We start from the raw sequence: 20,481 nt of genomic DNA on the forward strand, positions 1-20,481 counted from the left end.
TGGTAGGTCTATTTTCCCTAAATTGAACAAAAAGTTGGAAAAGTAACGGCTGGCGGCTCTAGTACCAACAGCTATCGTCTAAAACCGTTTGATAGCTTTTTGGAGTAGATAAGAGTACTATGTGGAGATAGGTTTCGTGACTAATTTGCAATATAGATATACAAAGAATGGCAAAACAGCTGAGCCGCCAGCCGTTAGCCGTTACTTTTCCAACTTTTTGTTTGATTTAGGGAAAATAGACCTACCAAGGATGACTCATGAAAAATTTCAGATCGAAATTCGAATTCTAAGTGCCATTTAATCACTGATTACGAGATGGTTGCATTAAAAAACCCCCCCTTTACTGAGTCTTAAATGAACACATATAATACAACAAGAACAAATAAGTACATAAGTAGCACAAACAAAAGATTTTTATTTTAATATTTCTTCATGTGTCAGAACGTTAAAATAAAAATGGGTAAAATTTTATTTACATTCATTATCTTTGTAAAATAAAATCACGATTTTGCAAAAAAAAAATATAAGAATTGATCTGACAGCTAACTTCACTTAAAAGCAAAAAAGTCCGTTGATTTGAAGAATCTCAAAGAAAAAGTTTAGGCGGATATTATTGATACAAGCTGAGAAATAGTAAACTGAGACAAAATGAGAAAGCGACCAAAAAGGCAGCACAGGAGTGGTCTAACTACCGATGTTTACAAATGGTCCACACTAAAAAATCAAACCTCTATATTTTACAGCATATGAGAAAATACAATTTTTGTTAACTTACTTGGATTGCTGGCATACTAACGAACGAAAATACTATAAAATACAGAAAAGAATCATTATAATAATTGTTGATGTTATTTTCCACGTTTCTTCAACTTTTTAAAAATACTTCAAAAGCCACCAAAACCTTAAAAAATATATATATTCCAAACATTAATCAAGTACCTATATTTCAATTGATTTTTTACTAACTTTGAAGCAGAGCCTTGCTTCACACCCTTGACACGTGGTATATCCACATCCTGGACCTGACATTAAAATTACACCCAATTGTCTATACTAAACCCCCATAAAACTCGCACCCTTTGGCAAAATACTATGCATCCACTGTTTTTAAGATAATTTTTAGATATCTTAGATTCTAGGCTACGTTTTTCATATTAAGAGGCCCTTCACTGAAAAAAAAATTGTTGAAAATAACACTTTTAAAAAACATATTTATTAAATGTCAGAATAGTTATTTCTCGCATTTATTATAAACCGCTTTCCGCGGATATACAATTATAATCCGTCATTTCGGGGCTAAAAAAAATGATTTTCATCTTATAATTGTACATTTTTATATTCGTAGAAAACTGAATTTAATACGATGCTAGACATATTTTTTCATTAAGGTTGAGTACCGGTTCTATTCCACTGGATACTGATCAGTTTCGAAGAGATACGGGGGAAAAAAATAAACCATTTTTATCTATCTATTCTATTATATTTAGTATGTATGAGGTATGATACTATCCTAAACCACTCGGGCATCTCCTAGCTCAACATAACCTATAACTTAAGACTAATCAAAAAGAAGATGTTTGAATATTCCTTTGAAATTTGATGATGTTCCAGCGGTTTTTGGCTTCAGAGGAGATTTCTTCAAGAGTCCACTGTCCGTTAAATATCTGTTCCTAGTAAACAATCACGATTAATTCAATCAGGAGCGAAGTATTTTAAAAAAAAATTAATTAATTAGGTCCTATATTTGGATATTAGCCATGACGTAGGGTTAAAGGGGGTGGGGGTTTAATGCGACCATCTCGTAATCAATGAGTAAATGGCACTTAGAATTCGAATTTCGATCTGAAATTTTGCATGAGTAATTCTTGGTAGATCTATTTTCCCTAAAAGTAACGGCTGGCCGCTCAGCCGTTCAGCAGTTTTTTGCCTATTTTCAGGGCAAATTCATCATTAATTATGTAGGAATCAACTTTTTAAAACATATTTTTGGTTTAATTATTGATAAATGATAACAATAACCATTTTTAAAATTTCTAGTACCAATAGCTACCGGCTAGAACCGTTTTATAACGTTTTGGAGCAGCAAAGAGTATTATGTGGAGATAGGTTTCGTGACTAATTTGCCCTATAGATAGATGGTTGCATTAACCCTCCCCCGTTTATGTAGAATGTCTTCTTTCTATCTTACTATCTATTAGAGATGTTAAAAATTATACCTACATGTTGCTATGCCAGAGGCGTAAAATCAATAGTAAAAGTTGGGGGGAATTATTTGGCTCATAAACTGGAGCAACTCATAACAATGAACAGTTAAGACTGTTCAGACAAAGAGTCTATTTAAATAGACTTAATTAAGGAATTTCTTATAAATCTGTCTGTCTATCGTTCTCTGTATCCGCCTGTCTTTTTATGAACCTGAAGTTTGCAGAGCGTGTATCTTGCTTGCCTGCAGATCTGCCAGCCTTGCTACTCCCTCCAGACTGACGCATTTCTCGTGAATTCTCCTGAAAAATCTTAATTAAAAGCTTCATCGATTTTCCTTTTATAATCATTAAAGTTTGACAAAAACGTTTGGCACAATCCGTCTATTCTCAATTCTGTTTTGTATTTATTTAACTCTATGTTTATTCGAATTATTATTAGCATAAATGCTTCTATATGAAATATTTACATCTATAATACAAAGTAGAATGATGTCCGTCTGTCCGTCCATCTGTCCCTTAAGTTAAGATCTCGGTAACCACTGAACCGATTAGATTCTACTCTTCAGGGAATATACCTACTGGTCCTGTGGTGGTTTTAGGCTATTTTCTTGAGGGGATGGGACACCCCAAACCCTCACAAAAAAAACAATCCCCATTAATTTTATTTTAAACTACCTCGTGGGGCACAGCCTCTAGAGGCTAGGGGCGAAGCCGCTAGTTAAATATATAGTAGAACCTTTGCGCATTCTGAATCCATTCTATGGCTGAATCTTGAGGTAGATCCCAACGTTTCCATTGACTTTCTCTTCTCCTATTAAATACAGAGACTTATAGTGGTGAGGTGTACAACTAAGTTTAAGGGCTCTAACCCTGCGGGGCAATTACCTAACCCAAAAAAACCTATCAAAAGCCATTTTGAAAATATGACGAATCGCCCCTTAAGAGGCGTTGCCACGAAAGAGCAGACTATATCCAAATAACAAACACAAAAAATGCAGCAACCTCTTTCATGGTTCTTGCTGTATTCATGGTGGGTAGAGACATTCTTCCTTGCTTTAACCTATAATAGTTATTTAGTGCATCGTATTGTTAACAGCTTTCCGCGGATATAAAAAATTAATATACAATCATATGATCAAATGAGTTTTTATGGCCCCAAAATGCCGAAGGCCCTGGCAAAGAAGACTGGTTTGAATCTTGTGGTTGTACATTTTTATATTCGTAGAAAACTGGATATAATACGATGCTAATACATAATTTTTCAGTATGGCTGAGAACCGGTTCTATTCACCACATATTCATCGGTTTTGAAGCGACACTGGAGAATATTCGGACGTAGATGTTATTCAAACTCAAAGATTTGTACTTAAGCTTTTTTAGCGATATTCCTCAAATAATTTTTACAAACGAAATGATTTTTTAGGTAGGCAAAGTTAGAAGAGTCTTGCATGATTAAACCAACTGCAGTGGTGGTTTGGGAGTTTTTGTTTCAGAAGTACGTTTTAATGAAAAAAGTTGTTACGTAAAATATATTATGTACATTTTTCCATTTATAAGTCCATTTTACATGCATAAAAACTCTGTTAGGCAAAATCTTTACAAATATCCTAGGCTTGCCTAAAAAGATTATAATGATTTGGCCTGTTATCGCACCCAGAACATTTGTGCATCTTTTAATAAATTTTTAAAATGTAACTATGAAATTTTGACTATTTTTAATGAACTGTTGCTCAGTCTTCTTGGTATTATTCTTTTTCTGTTATAATAATATTAAGTTTTGTTCGAGTGTCAGAATTACTTTGCTATAATTGATTTATTGTTCTTTTTTTAATTAAATCTTTAAAAAAATATTACCCTTTCTTGAATCTTGGAGGATGATTGTCTTCAACTAATAATCAGATAGCAAATTTGATTAAGAAAACACGTACAAATTAAAGTATTCATAATGATTGATATAATAATATCCAAAAGTTAAATAGCTAAATCACAAAAAAATCTAGGTAAGTACTTATGTAATAATCCGAATTTTGAATTTTTTTTTTATTTTGCAATCCTGAAATAGCTGGTGATGTTTTACCACTTTCAACCACTGGGCATTAATACTCTTTTTAGATATATCAATTTTTATGTTTTAGAGAGGTATTTGAAGGGGGTCAGAGCAAGACGTCAAAGGAGGGGTAAAGGGGTGATTATCCCTCTCCCAAATAAAATTTACCTTTACTCCTTGGGGGTGACGTAAAAACCCCAACCATTTAGGAGGGGGTATTTATCTCCCCAAAAACAATTTTGCGCGCAATTTACCCCCAGCCCACACCCCTCCCACCAAATACAATTAAAAATTAGAAACTTGAGAAACTTATCAACAAGAATATTCCTTGTGCATAGGAGAACAGCATGTTCGAATGATCTGTCAGGGGGTTCTTATTCTCTGCCTGTAAAAAACCCAACTTCTTATAAGTTGAAGACAAGACCGCAAACGGACATTGCATTCAAAGATTTAATGAATACATTATAAATTCATGCTGTACCTAATAATAAAACGAATAGAAGATTTTAAAATAAGATAAAATTAAGAAAATAAATGAAATTTGAATAAAAGAAGGGGACATTGGATTGTAAACTACACTGGTACACAAAGTTTTGTAAACAAGTTTTCTTATTCGTTTGCTTTTTAGCTTTAGGGACCTTTGTGCAAATATTCAGTGACTAACATTTTCATTTTAATCTTCATAAAGAGTTATTTTCTTAATAAAAAATGTGAGGGAGCACCAATTTATCGTCGATTGTCTTATATCTAAAATCTGTATGTTCTAATGCAGTGTATTTTCAACTCCGCGTACTTACCGGTTGTTGTTCAGGTTGGTTGAATGGTCCAAACTGGTTCTGTGACCACTTTCTGTTGTACAGAGGCAAGGGGAGACCATTGATAAAGGATCTGATACAACAAAATATATGCTTTCATCACATTAAATGAAAGATGTGGTACAATAGAGAGTCGATTTAACATATCAAGCCCCCCCCCCCCACACCCCCTTATTATTGTTTATGTTCATTTTTGAGGTAAGAATTTCGTCAAGTACAGAAATCCACCACTCCTAATTTGAAAAAAAAATAGAAAATAAGTTTTTTTTTCTAATACGGACAGGTTCGGTAAGGTTATATTGGGAAGCCCCGAATGTGTAAGGGACCGCAGGTAAAATATAGGCCCCGCAGGGTTATAACATCAAGGATTATTAATTTATAGGGAAAAGAATCAACCCCCAATTCATAAGAAATAAGAGTCTGGTTTTCAGTGCTTTATATGAGGAAAAGCACCAAAACATCTCATAATCGAACAATTAGTTTTGGGTTAACAAGCCTGTATTCTTATTTTCCTTTTTAAAAAAAAAAAACCCCGGATATTCAAAATTGATTTTTGGGCAAAAAGCTGTCAAAGTACAAGATTCAATCATTTTCAAGCTTTTGTGGGTTCCAATATCGTCAAACCAAATTTAGATTTTTGGTTTAATAAGATGCATTAAACCAAAAATAAAAAAAAATAATGATATGATCTGATTTTTAAAGGAATAAATACCTAGTTGGCAAAGAAACAAACATTTTCGTTTTTGGCGAGGATATATCGAACAAAAAAAATTACGAAGCATTTCTATATTTTGTGCCTGCCGCTCATGTGATTAACCATATTCTCCATAGAATCTTCCCCTAAAAGTTATTGTGTTATTTACATTCATATTACAAAACAATGATTTCGCCTGAATGGATTTATTATTGATTGGATCTTTTACCAGAGTTTCATGATCTATAAAAAATGTTCTATGTTCTGTAGCAGGCTAAAGTAAATATCTAACCCATCCCCTCCACTCCTGCTGGATAAACCCGACGAAAAAATGCGAGGGGATATTGCAACCTAAATTTCTGTTGTCATAACATTCACGTATATTCTACATTCAATTTTGCCTGTCCTCCATTCAAAAGATATGAGAATACGCCCAATAGAAAACAATGTGTTATAAAATTGCAGTTTTATTTCTAATATCACTCTGCAGTTCTTATTTACTAAGTATATTTGCGATAACTTTTATTTAATAGATTCTTCCAATTTTTAACATTTACAAAACAGCCTGCTTTATTGCTTCAAGATCCATGTCAGATCTATATAGGAAATAAATGTCTATAAATGAGCTCAAGTTTTCCAAGGAATAAATGTTTCAAACTCATAGTGCTTCAATAATCATCATTAAACTCTCATTGACCAAAGCGATAAGACCTTTATTCTATTTGTTTATGGAATGAATAAAGATTTTCATTCCATGTTGATATTTAAATTACATTGAAGTATTTAATCTTGATTTAATAAACAAAAAATATATGTTCAGTTCATAATATAGAAAATCTAAGAAAACTCTGTTTTAAAAGAATTCGATTGTGGCGACACTTCCAAGTGTTCAAATTTAAAACTAAAATTTTAATCATATTAACCCTTTGGTGATGGTAATGTAAATAAAAAATATAATTGAAGAAATCTTTTCAAACTCATTTAAAATATTAAAAATTTTACTTTTTTCTTTTAGAAAGTAATGGCGAGGGAGGAAAATTGAAATAGATAAATAGTTATGTACTTATAGAAAACTAGCCAATAGTGAGATAGTTATATCGAGCCAACTCTAGTAAATAAATAAAAGCAACTCATTTTTTAGCCGGCAGTAAAGTTTCAGAAAATCATAGTTTTATTCCGATATGTTTGCTTACAATCAAGTGAGTCGATGGCAATCAATTCAGCAACAAGATTCTCCTCGTCTTTGTTCAGTTGGGTTCTCTTTCCATCCCTCCGCTCACACAAGGGTACTGGCATCTAAACAAAAAATCTGGTATTTGGACTACATTTTAATACTTATTATAGATTAGATTAAGTTAGAGTGATGGAGAAGATATACCCGCAACCATGGCTCAACACGCAGCGCATACGCTCGTCGTCAGGGTCTAATCTCGGCTAAAGTAAAGACGTTAAAAATGTTTCCTACTGATATAATGTCAGGTGCGCGACATTAATACTTAGAGTAAGAATGCCTTTACCAAAACATGCGCAACTTGATGATCCCCTTGGATTCTCTAGATGATCACGCTAAAAATTTTGTCTTTAAAACCGGCCTCTTTCCACGCCTTAAATGCAATGTTTATCTGAGTAAGATTACCGTCTATAAATCCTAGCTTAAACTTTTATTATTCTGATCACATCGTTACTCCACTAAAATATCGTCCCGAGGGGGTTAATTAGAACTGGTAAAAGTTACTAGTAATAAATGTTAAAATAAGATAGAATATTTTATACACTCAGACTTAAGCGTAGCATTTGAAACAAAAAAAAATCACTCGAGTTAGAAGCTAAGAACTAAATCTATATTTATCATGCTCAAAGCGAAATGATTAACTTTAAAATAAAGGTACTAAGAAAGAGAGGGAATGTCTGATTGAGCCAATAGGAGAATCGCATCGGAATTTACATTGGATCTCATTGGTTGAAATTATGTACACATTTTCCTACGAAGGCATGTTTTTTTTCATTTCATACATACATAAAAGTCAGCTGTTAACAGTATATTTTCTTAGTAGAAAGCTTTGCGGAATCAGAATTAATTGCCCAAAAATTTCGTTTACAATTTGAAAGCTTGAAACAAAGTTGGATTCTTAAAAAAAAAGTTAGGCTGGCAACTCGCTGGTGAGGCAAAATTATTTTTGTGAAAAATCCTCCAAAATCGAATAAAAAAATTTACAAAAATGAAATAAAATCTTAAGAGGGTTATTAACATATGATTTTGTTTAATTTTTGTAGATTTTTAATGTGCTTTTGGATGATTTTTCACAAAAATAATTTTGCCTCACTATCGAATAGCGAGTCTATCATTTTTTAAGAATCCACATCAGCTTGAGTCGAAAGTAAACAATACTTTTGTCTGCTAGGAATGTTCTCTCTTAGATTTGACGAAAAAAGGGTTCAGAATATTCTTCTACTCTTCTATTTCTATTACTTTAATAAAGCTTTAAACCAGCCATAAAATCTAATTTAAACCAGTCTTAAAATCTAATTTCAAGTTTTTACCTTTGGACTTTTGTTCTCCTTAGTATAGCTATCCTTCCTGTTTCTTTCACAGTCTTTATTGGGGTTTATGTTTAGTCCTTTCAGTAACATCAAAGTCGGATCTTCAAATTCTGCTGTCTAAAATTTAAGGTAAAATAGAAATCAAATGTACTACCGATTAACCGTTCCCATCCCAGTGTAAACTTGATTCTTTATCTTGGTATCTTAACCCCATTATTGTTAAAAAAATGAAAATATTGTAGTACAAAAGGGCAGTTGTTTTTTAATTTTATCCTTATTTAAATTGTTTTGTCCAAAACTTTCGTCGCTTGTAAAATGGGATTGAATTATAAATGACCAAATATAAACCAAAATCTTCGTCTGCTGAAGATCCTTTTTAAAATAAACGGATTATTGTGTCTGATTGTCCATCTAGGGTATTGGATGTATTACCTTATGACTGTCTCCAGAACTGGAAATCTGGCACAGATTACAGGTAGACTCTTCTCCAAACGGACAATTAAAGTCAGTAGACCTACTGATAGATCTAGCACAGTGATGGCACCGTTTACCTGGAAAATTTAAAAGAAACAAGGATGCCAACATCTATTAAAGCGAAGCATTAAAACGGTAGAGTCAGAACTGAATAATCAGAATATAAATGACAAATGTATAAAAGTCGAAACAAAATTGTAAGTAAATTTGTTGAAAACTGCTTTAATATAGGATAAAGTTTAAAGACATACTTTCTTTTTTAGGTCTTGATTATAGAGATACTTCGCTTCTAACATTTTACTTGTTGTCCTAGGAATCAGTATTCCAAAAATCAGATCAATCGGATAATTTTATCACATCAAATTTTGTTGCTACGCTTTCTAAATCGTACCTAACTACTAAATGCTATCACCAATCACCATGCCAAGTTTGAAATCGGTGGGACTATTATAAAATGCCTGAATTAACGATAAGAGGTTTCCGTGACGGGCGGACCTACCCTAATCATAGAAAATCTTTTAAAAATATTTTGGGTCTCCTTCCCCCTGAATTTGTCTAACAAATTGATACTTAAGGATCTATTGCCGAAGTATTTCTTAGACTATTATTGAAAAATATTTCTGAAAAAGTACTGTAATCTTTGGATTAAACAAAAAGTATTGTTTGCCAGTTGCAACCTTAAATATTTCTTGAATTTTTGTATTTTTTTTCTTCATAGGTAACAAATAATTCATTTACAATGCATGAAGACACAGAAATTTATGCTATAAACTGGACAAAACAACCAGGTAAGATTTATATTCATAGAAAATTGTTATTTTAAATTTACATATTCCTGTTGTAACTGTGCTACTTGTGGACATAATTGTCTTTGATATTGACCATGATTTTAATAAAATTAATATTCGTAGAAGAAGCCCATTGATGTTATGTTTTTTCCCGTCCTTGTTGGGGAAAGGGTTAGTCGCTTCGAGTCCATTATTTAACAATATTAAACTTTTATTGTTACAAAAAATGTACCTGGAGCACTGTTAGATCTTGCAGCCATAGCCTGCAGGTTCAAATTATCATAGAACATAGTTGAATGTACACGTGACCTTTTGCGTACGTCGATTTTTACCTCTTGGAAATTGAAACAGATTTTTTTAAATTTACCCCTTTACGGGGAGGTTTAAGTTAATTACAGAAGTTAGGCAAGCCCCACACAAAGATTATGGTCCCTCAAGAGTAACCTCTCCTCCTTACTCAAAGGGTGTGCAAAAAAAATGCGGACATTTGTAAAATTGAAATTGCGCGGCTTGTGTTAATAGTAGAAAATTCTTATGCATATCGTTAGAACCGTTATAAACTCTAGTTTTGGAAATATAAGAACGTATCCTGTGCTACGTATAGTTAGGGAGCTACGTGGTGAAATGTTCCTATTGCCTTAAAACTTAACTTGCGAGTAAATTATCAAATATCAAAGTATAAAAAGATTGAATAAAAAAATTGCAAAACAAGAACTAAAACGTTGAAGTAAATATTTAGAAAACTTAACCCTCTGTTCTTTTTGGGCATCATTTTTTTTTTGTGTTCTATTTTTGTGGTACGGTTTAGCCTTTGATGATTTTAGAATATTTCTAGCAGTAGAAACACAAACACCTGTAGTGGCTGCAACTTTTCTTAACAATAACATTTTTTTCACTCTTTTCTGTACACTCTCTTGTGTTTTCTTCCGCCCATTAAATCCTCTATGCTTTAACGACAAACCTGTTTCTTGGCATTTAGTGTAATTTCTCACCAGGAATGAAGATCTTGTTTGTCTTGTAAGATTATTCCATACCTGGGATGTAGATCCACTTTTCAAAAATTGTCTAACCTCTCTTATGCCTGCTCCAGGGTACTTATTCATAAAAGTTTAAATCTCAACTTTTATTTGATACCTTGTTGAAGGATCCATTGTAAAAGAATGATTTCAGTACAAATATTCGTAGATTTTTTCATATTCAATTAGAAGATTTGTATGACAAATAAATACAAATATTTAAAAAGCTTTAGAAATAGGTTAATCTTTTTTCAATATTTTTTTTAATTTTCTGGTTTACTCGCAATTCAAGTTTTAAGGCAATAGGAACATTTCACCATGTAGCTCCCTAACTATACGTAGCACAGGATCCGTTCTTATATTTCCAAAATCTAGAGTTTATAACGGTTCTAACGATATGCATAAGAATTTTCTACTATTAACACAAGCCGCGCAATTTCAATTTTAAAATATCCGCATTTTTTTGCACACCCTTTATATATAAGGTGAATTCTTAAAAACTTTTGCCCCACTAAAATCAGTAAGGCAAAATAAAATATAGATTGGATAATTTTGCCTCACTAAAATTTTAGTGGGGCAAAAGATTTTTAAGTATTCGCCTCTGATTAAAAATTTAGGTCAGATGTATATTAGGTTCGATGGATTAGTCCCCCCAGCAGGGGATACACATAATATGAGTGTGTCCCGTGCAAATTGTTTTTTTTTTCATAAAACGCTTAATTGTCATTTAATATTTAAGCTACCTGGCCTTAGTAAATTATAAAGGATTTGGTAGCCTAGTACTGACCGTTTTATTAAAAAATGATATAAAATCCGCAAAATAAGAGTTAACCTCTAGAAAATATTGGGCAGCTAGGGGCCAAACTTTCAACGCACGGGGCTTTATAGGGCAAACAAAAAATCCTTAGCATTAAAGAATTGAGGTTTACTTAAGGGAGCAATATATAAAACTAAGCATAATATTTTTTTTATGTGTAGTTTTTACGGATTTTTATCATCATCCCCTAAAACGGTAAGTGGCAGGCTGTCAAAACCCTTAATATTTTGATCAAATATTCTGAGTAATAAGCGTTTAAAAAAAGTTTGCGCGGTACATCTTGTAGGTTTAAAAATATAAACCAACAATTTTTTTTTCTCACGTAAAAGAGGACTAAAATGCCTGGTGTACGAGTTGCTGGCATTACGCCTAGTTGAGTCAGCAGCTGCAGCCCGTAACAACATACTTTCATCAGAGTACATAATAATAGTTTCTTCTAAATATAGGGTTAATACAAAATTTGCCTGAAAATGCAAGAATAAATGCAAAAATAAATCTAAAATAATATTGGGGGGCAGATATAAAGGTCGTCAATTCTACTAAGTGTTGCCCCCTAACGACAGCTATAAAACACGTTTAGGTTTCATGTTTTTCCGAATTAATTTAGTTGTAGGAATAAGCTGCTAAAATGGATAAAAACGTGTATAAAAAATGAAGTAAGAAGGGATGCTCTCAATAACAAATTCGTAGAACAAGGACCAGAAGTTCGTCCAACTTAAATATCACAACATCTAATAGATGTTTCATTTAGGTTAAATTAAAGATGGAATAGATTAGCCCCGCACAGCGGTTAGGATTCAGACAATCGTAAGGGGGCTTGAGTGTAATGAATGGATGCAAATTCCTTGAAATCTTAGAACAGACAACTCAATTTATTTATTAAATGTTATCATTTAGGTAGTCAACATTAATAATGTCTAATTATCACGAGTTTTTTTTGGTAAATTGGGTCACTCTTTAAATTTGATGACTAAATTGTAAAGTTAAACCATTAATTGCGTGGATTTCTAGCATAAACAATAAATAACAATAAATAAAATCGCAAATACGAGTACTGCAATTACTCAAAGTCGATTACATCTATATAAAAAATCACACCATGAAACTATGCAAACTATTAAAATTGGGATATCAACAACAAAATATAATCAGAATATTTATTTCATACTCATTTTAATACAAAATTAATGTAAGATTACAAAATTAATCTAATGTTAGTAGAAAAAGAGTTGAAAAATGTATGAAAATTAAACCTATAAAATTACAAGATACAGGGTGACCATAAATTTGTTGATTAGGTTTATTTTAAAGCTTTAAACATTGTACTATATTAAATGTTTGAAGTACTATAAAAGCTATATTTATGGAGTACATTACAGGGTGGAAGTTATTTTTGGCAAGGAAGATTTAATTAATTGTCTTGACCTCGTCAATCAAGGTATGAAGGATACAAAGATAACAAAAATCTGAAACTTGTAAAAATGACCTTGTTCTGTCACTATAGAAAACCAAATATAAAATTTTCTGGGTTGCTTTAAGGGTCCTTCATTCCTTGACTACAATTCATGTTATCACTTTAATTGTAAATCTACCAACTAATTTTCTGACACCCAGTATATTATTACCTATTCCTGCTAAGGAAGACCAGACCAGACTCTTTATACCATCATTTATAAAATATACATAAATAAATAAATAAAAATTATTAAGAGCCAAATCAAAAAAGAAGCAAGCAAATTTAAAAATTCAACTACTTAAAAACATTTCAAAACGTGTAATTTGTTTTATTTTGCTCTTTTGATTTGGCTATTTTTTTAGGCAGTCAATTTCCAGGTATTTAGTAATTCAGTGCATTTGTTAGTAGTTATTTTTTATTGAATAAAAAATAAATTAAATATGGCCTATGTGTGGAAATGAATGCCTCACTATCAAAATTTAAGTACAGGAAAAATTAATATTATTTACAATACATAAAATAAAATACAATAAAATGTCACTAAAAGTGCGAAGCAACAGTATATTTAAATAAAATTAAGCTTAGGTCTTTTTATAACAACTTATAGAATAATAAATAAAGCAATTATACTAAAAATAAATAAAAAATCATAGTTATTGCTAAAAAATACTAGGTAAATACTTTAGCAATAAAACTAAAACTAAAGATCGCTTCATGGAATTAAAATTTGGATTGGTATAAAAATCAGAAAATTATATCACAATATGGCAAAAACTTCACAATTTCACAGGTATAATAATTCTAAAAATTTGGCGGGAAAGCTTTGGCGGGAAGAAGTTAGTACACAATTCTGCCGCTTGGGGGGCAAGGCACCAGTGTTGATTCAGGAGTTGATATTTCCATGTGATGAAACTAAAGATTGGATTTTTTTGATATGCTTCAAATCTTCATTTTCTTCTAAAAAAAACAAGAGAATAATTCATATAAGTTAATTGAAGAAATTAAAACTGATATGCGTACTAAAAATGAATAAGAAAAAAGTTTTCTCACTTAAAAACTGTTTAATATTTGAACTAATTTAGTTAACTTTTGATTTGATTGTAACTAGGGATGGCAATCCGTCAAATTTTTTAACCGGATTCGGATTCTTACATGAATCCGTCAACAAAAAAGGCGGATTCCGGATTCTTATTTTTGGCAGATTCCGGATTCGGATTCCGGATTCTAGCAATATTTTAAAAGGCTTTTTTAAAAAATTAAGTCCTACATATGTCCTAAAAATTAATTCACTTCCGAGAATCGAACCAGATTTTAAAAGATTTTATATATAATGATGATAATCTTTGCCTTCAAAAGCGATAGTTAATTTTGGCCTACCAATTAAGAATCCGAATCCGCTATTAAAAAACGAATTCCGGATTTGGATTTTAAAATTGACCAAAAATTGGGCGGATTCCGGATCCAGATTGCCAACCCTAATTGTAACAGAGCATTTCACATGCGCAAGAGTAAGGATTTATTCCTGATTATTTGGCTTCTAAAATATTCATAAGAGAAAAACTTAATTTAATTTACCTGTTCTGATTAGTTAGGCCAAGTGATATTCCAGATCTTAGTGTTGCCATCCTGTCCAGTGGATACGAGACTACTGTTGTCCAGCCAGGCAACTCTGGTCACCTGGCTCTGCTCATGCGAGTTTCTGCAACACAAATGTTAGTTCATAAAAATGTAATTAAAAGAATTTTTATACCTACTTGATCGAAAAAAAGGTATTTGCCTTGAGGAACTCAATATAAATATTAATGGACGTTTTATTGCACTCATGTTATGTATAAAACTCACACACAAAAAATATTTTACTAGCTTTATTTCAAGTAGGTAGCAGTAGCAGTGCAGAATAAAAAGTGAATATTAAAACAATAATTAAGGAAGCCAAAATATTTTTTTCTCAAAATGACAAAATATGCTGTTGAGAATTGAAATGACATAAAACTAGTGTGGTTAAACAAAGTGTATCATACCTCATAATACAATGTTTATCAGGGAGCTCCATGGACCAGATGATAATGGAGGTATCCAAACCACCGCTAGCAACATACATGCTGTTTGGTGACCACGCCACGCTGTTAACTTTTGCTGTATGGAATCCCCACTCATTGGAGTGGGTCTTATCATAGCTTCCAGCTGTATAAACGGTCACCTGGTAATAAGGAAAATTTTAAAAAGTATTAATAATATTGCTGCAAGAAGAAAAGAGAAAATTGTAAGAAGTTAGATGGGAAGTAGGATGGGGGAGTGGTTATTATTTTTTCGGCTTTCATTTTCAATAAATCAGAAAGACATTTCTCGTATTCATTCGAATCCGGTGGATAGGAACCGGTTCTCATCCATACGAAAAAACTATGTCTAGCATCATATTATATCCAGCTTTCTACGAATATAGAAATGTACAATCATAAGATTAAAACCAGTTTTTTTAGCCCGTGCCTTCGGCATCTCGGGGCTAAAAAAACTAGTTTTAATCTTATAATTGTACATTCTATATCCGCGGAAAGCTGTTTATAATACGATGCGAGAAATAACTATTCCTAAACTTTCTTGAAAATAGAAAAACTAACAGGAACTGTTTTCAGATCTTACTGGACCAAAACACATCTAAATAATAAACATGAGTACAACTACTTATCTAGGTACTGACTTCGTCCTGAGCTTCTACGAATCCATCCCCGAAAAATAGCTTAAAGCCACTAAATAGGACCATGTCAGTATGTGTATTCCATGAGAAGCATAATCTCGTCGGTTCAGAGGTTAGCTAGATCTGAAGCTTCAGATAAACAGACGGACTGTCAGTTAGACATTATATTACAATAAAGAAAGTCTAAATGAATCCTCTTACCTTACGGTTGCTATCAGCTGTGCAAAGATATTTCTGGTCTGGAGAGTAGACAACGTCCATAACAGATCCTGACAATGTAATCTCCTTCACCAGATCTAGACTGTTGTTGTGTGTAGAGTAAATACGCAACAAATGTCCATTGGCTTCACCCTAAAATGTAAAAAGACAATTGAAAATAAATGAAATAAAATACAAGATATCTTAATTTGGGAGTGCTTGCCTAATCAAACCTTAATAAACGTTTTCATAAAAATATTATATATTACCTAGGTTACGGTATATTGTTTACCCTTTACTTTTATTTGGTAATTTTAGGCGTAAAATCCAAAAATCCAAGGGGGAAAGCTAAAAGTTTCTTCACAGTTCTGTATTGTATCATATTAGAGAGAAATGCAAAGCCAAATTTAAAGGTTATAAAGTCTTAAAACACCCACCTTAATAAAAAATACAAGAAAAAATACCCACTTTTTATTTGTGTTTCTTTGACTTTATCAAAGCGTTTACTTATAAACATTTTAAAGTAAAAAAATACACTACAACGAGGTAAATTGAGTGTTAGAGCAAAACTAACTAACGACAAGTACTTACGGGAAAACTTTAGTTCTAGATATGTAGCGGGAGTCTAAATATGTTTGAAATGTCCAAAAAGTTTATAGGACGATTGAGAATGAAAACTTCTGTTTTTGAAATATATATTTGGCCTGTACAAAGATGTTAGTTTGATAAAGTAATCTTGGGTTGAAATGGATCAATAGCTTTTAAAACTTTAGTTCTAGAATAGCTAAAATCATCAGATACATCAAGATTATGATTTTTTTGATTGGTAGAAAAAGTGAAAACTATAGGGTAAGGGGGGGGAAATTTCGGTATTTTTTCGTTTTTTTTGAAAAAAATGGGGTAAATATTAATATATTCAAATGAAACCAAGGCCGGTAGAAAGCTTATGGAAAGGACTATCAGGTCCTAAAAGGACGTTATCCTAGGACTTTTAGAAGTTTGCCGAAATTGACCGAAAAAAAGTTACCGAAAATTCCCCAACAGTGGGGGAATTTTCGGTAATTTTTTTTCAACCTAAAAAAAATCGATGAAAAACGGCCAAACGGCCAGTCGAACATAAATAATCATAATTAGTATAGGTTATAGGGATTATCCACAAAAAAATTCATAATGATCGGACTATTTCTTCTATGTTAAAAATGAATTTTTTTGAAAGACGCGAATTTCCGATTTTTTTTCTCTCGAAATTTTGTTTTTTTTAAACTTAAAATCAATATAAGAAAAAACTTATTTTATTACTCTTTAGGCCTGATCCTAAAAAAGCTCACATTGAACTATAGATTTAGACCAAAAAACATGAAAATTGATTAAAAATTGACCTCAATAATCGAATTTGAAGCAAAAGTGTCATCTTTGCAAAAAATCTTGACTACATTTTAACCTTAAAAAAATCGATGAAAAAAGGCCAAACGACCAAACAAGCGTAATAACTCATAATTAGTATAGGTTATTGGGATTAACCACAAATAAATTCATAAAGATCGGACTATTCCTCCTATGTCAAAAATATTTTTTTTCAAAGGACCAGAAATTTGATTTTTTCCTCGCAAAAATTTGCTTCAAAAAATAAAATTAATTTTTTGTTTGTTTTTTATCTGTTCTATTCATTTTTAGGCCTAATTCTTAAAAAGTCCATATGGAATAATAGATTTGACAAAAGATAACATGAAAACATGACCTTAAAAGTTGAATTTTAATTTCTTTTGAAATTACCGAAATTTCCCCCGGCGCCAACTTTGGTCATTTTTGAAAAAAATATTACCCCGATTTTAAAGCTCTCAACAGATTTGGAAAGAGCGGGCAATTCTTAGTTCAAAAGGTTTTTACGGATCAGCTCTACCCAGGACGGAATTAATACCATAAAAAAACCTAGTTTTTACCACTTTTATGGTAAAATTTTACCAGCCTATACGATTTAAAAGGTGGTAAAATTTTACCGTAATCGTGGTAAAAACACTTTTGGTGGTACTCTGTGACGCTTTTTACCAGCGATTTTTACCACAATTATCGGTAAAATTTTACCAGATTTCCGGTAAAATATTACCATTTTAGGACGCAAATTTATACCAGATTTTGACCAATTTTTACCACTTTTTTGGTAAAATTTACCGCAAATTTCTGGTAGATTTTACCGAAAAAGTGGTAAAACTGTTCAACACCTGGTAATATTTTTGCCCTAAACTGGTAAAATTTTACCAGAAATAGGGTAAATATGGTAAAAATTTACCAATAATTGTGGTAAAAACGGGTGGTAAAAATCACGAGAAAGTGGTAAAAAACGACCTTAATTATAGAAAAACCTCGCTTGTACACAAATCGCAAAAATAAAAAAAAAATTGTTTTCATTATTATCTTTATTGATTGAAACACTTAAACATATTTTTTTACATAATGATTTACATAGGTACTATAGCGCGATACTATATAGGTATATATTCACAGAAATTTTCTTAATTAGTCTATAATTCTAGACGTGGTTTAAATGACCAAATATTACATAGTTTTACAGATAATATAACTGCATGTTTAATCGGTTTAAGCTGAGAAATTAACACAAATATACATAGGTTTTAATTGCTGAGATCTGGATTCTAATTGTACTTTATACTAGAACATTTTTATACACAAGAAAAATATATTACGAAGTTACTTTCCATTATTAAATTTTCAAAAATTTGCTATATAGGAATAGCGGTTTCAAATATAATATTATATGAATATTCTCATCGTCAGAACAAAACTGTCAAAACTGTCATATAGATTAATGTACGTACAAATTAAAGGTGGTTAAACATATTTTTGACTCAAGATATCTTGATATATATCACTTTATTATCACAAATAGTTTATATATGATCTGACTGGAAGGACTATTATACATCAGCTTACTTTTGTCCTTCTTTTCTTTGTTTTTGCCTCTTGTGAAAGAAGACGCGGCAGTCTGGACACATATAGGTGCATTCGATGAGTCTTGTGTTCAATGGCAGCTCGCTTCGGGGACTGCGTCCATGGGCGCAGGTCTTGATTTTCCCCGGTGTTGCACTTCTTTTGCGCCTACTCAGTTTTGATGCTGGCGGGATTGTAGGAGGGGGTGGTTCAAACATCTCCTGCTCATCATCTGACACCCGATACACTGAAATTAAAATATTTTTTAAAATTACTTTTTTTTACAAAAAAATACTTCAATTTTACAATAGTTTTTTTTTCTAGCCTAACCTAACCTAGTGTATTAATAGAAAGAGTAATATTTCTAGTTTTAGCCTAGCCTAGCCTAGCCTAGCCTAGCCTAGCCTAGCCTAGCCTAGCCTAGCCTAGCCTAGCCTAGCCTAGCCTATTCTAACCTAACCTAACCTAACCTAACCTAACCTAACCTAACCTAACCTAACCTAACCTAACCTAACCTAACCTAGTGTAATAATACAATGTATTACGGCATTTTCTTAGTGCCTAGTACAGAAATGTTTCACTATATGCTTTGGGCACAGTCGCTAGTATAAATATTGTACTATACCTGGGCTTTTTGGTCCTGGATTCTTTATGTTCTCATAAATTATATCAAAATCCGGTTTGTCTTCCATCCTGAAATTAAACAATCTATACTACAAAGTAAAACGATTTTTGTTTGTATGTAGCGAAGGATCTTGTTAACCGCTGAACCGATCGGGTTCTTCTCATAGGTACCGGCAAGGGAAGGGAGTGGCAAAAGAAACTTTAAGGATATACTTCATATTAGAGGGTTTAGCGTACAGAAAAATCATTTACAACACAGTCGCCAGGATAAAGTAGTAAAAACAATTTTTAAAAAATCTTACTTTGCTGGTGTTTCCATAACAGTGACTTCCTTAACCTCGTTCTCATCCGAATTTTCTGGAGAGCCAGCTGCAGCTGTTTTGTTCCTGAATTAAACAATATATATATAATAATCTATTTAAATTAAGTAGTTAACTTTTTGGTTCCACATTTACCCCTTCCACCTTACCCAGCTAGAGGCGTACTTGCTAGTACTCGCTTTTAATAAATAAAGGAACACGTTGAATTTGTCTTTACAGAAAAATCATTTACAACACTGTCGCCCGGATAAAGTATGAAAAAATAATATTAAAAGAAATATCTTACTTTGCTTCTCCTTCCATAACAGAGGCTTGTCCGACCTTCTGGTCATCCTTTTGTGCCGCCGGACATTTCTCGGATTGCTCCCTGAATTAAGCAATCATATTATTATTAAATAGTAAACTTTTTATGGTCCACATTTACCACTCCCACCTTACCCCTAGAGGCATACTTGCTATAGTTTTGTAATATATAAAGGTGAATTTGTCTGTACCGAAAAATCATTTACAACACAGTCGCCCGGATAAAGTATGAAAAAAGATTATTAACAGAAACTAGTGGCTACGCCCCTAGAAACCTCTAGGGGCACTTAAGGTTGGAAGGGGAAAAATCAACATCTTCCCATTTTCAATTTCAGTTTCAGAAGAGTAAAAATATTTTTTGGGGGAGAGGGTGAAGACACCCTGCACAAAAATAGTTTAAAACCTTTCCAGGACCTATAAGAAGCTTCACTTTAAAGGAGAACAATATCGGTTTAGCGGTTATCCTTCGGGACAGACAAAAAACGCTTACTACTTTATATAATAGGATATCTTACTTTGCTTCTCCTTCCATAACAGAGGCTT

The 20,481-nt window shown here is 32.3% G+C and overlaps 3 protein-coding genes across 3 annotated transcripts in view; all 3 read right to left on the minus strand.

Annotated features, from left to right (window-relative positions):
* Positions 1-3,208: 3,208 nt before the first annotated feature.
* On the minus strand, positions 3,209-9,871 carry LOC145330556 (uncharacterized). Its single transcript, XM_080175176.1, has 9 exons — positions 9,796-9,871; positions 8,734-8,852; positions 8,302-8,418; positions 6,954-7,056; positions 5,864-5,906; positions 5,049-5,139; positions 4,579-4,636; positions 4,059-4,293; positions 3,209-3,264 (listed from the first exon to the last, which is right to left on the minus strand). Exons 1-8 carry the CDS (start codon positions 9,851-9,853, stop codon positions 4,184-4,186), a joined length of 699 nt encoding a protein of 232 aa, XP_080031302.1. The 5' UTR covers positions 9,854-9,871; the 3' UTR covers positions 3,209-3,264; positions 4,059-4,183.
* Positions 9,872-14,427: 4,556 nt separating this feature from the next.
* Positions 14,428-20,481, minus strand: part of flr (actin-interacting protein 1 flr) — a 42,662-nt gene continuing 36,608 nt past the window's right edge. The window contains exons 14-16 of the mRNA XM_080173832.1: positions 15,749-15,898; positions 14,874-15,052; positions 14,428-14,551 (exon numbers count right to left, since the gene is read on the minus strand). Coding sequence (XP_080029958.1) covers positions 14,437-14,551; positions 14,874-15,052; positions 15,749-15,898 — 444 coding nt within the window. The 3' untranslated portion in view covers positions 14,428-14,436. The remainder of the gene's footprint in view (positions 14,552-14,873; positions 15,053-15,748; positions 15,899-20,481) is intronic.
* LOC145329566 (uncharacterized) lies at positions 18,142-20,222 on the minus strand. The gene is made up of 3 exons (XM_080173841.1): positions 19,618-20,222; positions 19,317-19,384; positions 18,142-18,938 (listed from the first exon to the last, which is right to left on the minus strand). The coding sequence occupies exons 1-3, from the start codon at positions 19,632-19,634 to the stop codon at positions 18,691-18,693; spliced, it is 333 nt and encodes a 110-aa protein (XP_080029967.1). The 5' UTR covers positions 19,635-20,222; the 3' UTR covers positions 18,142-18,690.

Source organism: Acartia tonsa, chromosome 10, assembly GCF_053477335.1.
Source record: "Acartia tonsa isolate MP-2025a chromosome 10, ASM5347733v1, whole genome shotgun sequence".
Taxonomy (NCBI): domain Eukaryota; kingdom Metazoa; phylum Arthropoda; class Copepoda; order Calanoida; family Acartiidae; genus Acartia; species Acartia tonsa.

What these genes read in the sequence shown, in the direction of transcription:
- LOC145330556 (XM_080175176.1), bottom strand. Translation starts at nt 9,853, where the DNA reads ATGTTCTATGATAATTTGAACCTGCAGGCTATGGCTGCAAGATCTAAC. An exon ending in TGCCATCGACTCACTTGATT is followed by an intron (nt 5,907 to 6,953) that starts GTAAGCAAACAT and finishes AATAACTTTTAG; the next exon opens with GGGAAGATTCTATGGAGAAT. An exon ending in GTTAATCACATGAGCGGCAG is followed by an intron (nt 5,140 to 5,863) that starts GCACAAAATATA and finishes TTGTTGTATCAG; the next exon opens with ATCCTTTATCAATGGTCTCC.
- LOC145329566 (XM_080173841.1), bottom strand. An exon ending in TCCAGGACCAAAAAGCCCAG is followed by an intron (nt 18,939 to 19,316) that starts GTATAGTACAAT and finishes TTTTAATTTCAG; the next exon opens with TGTATCGGGTGTCAGATGAT.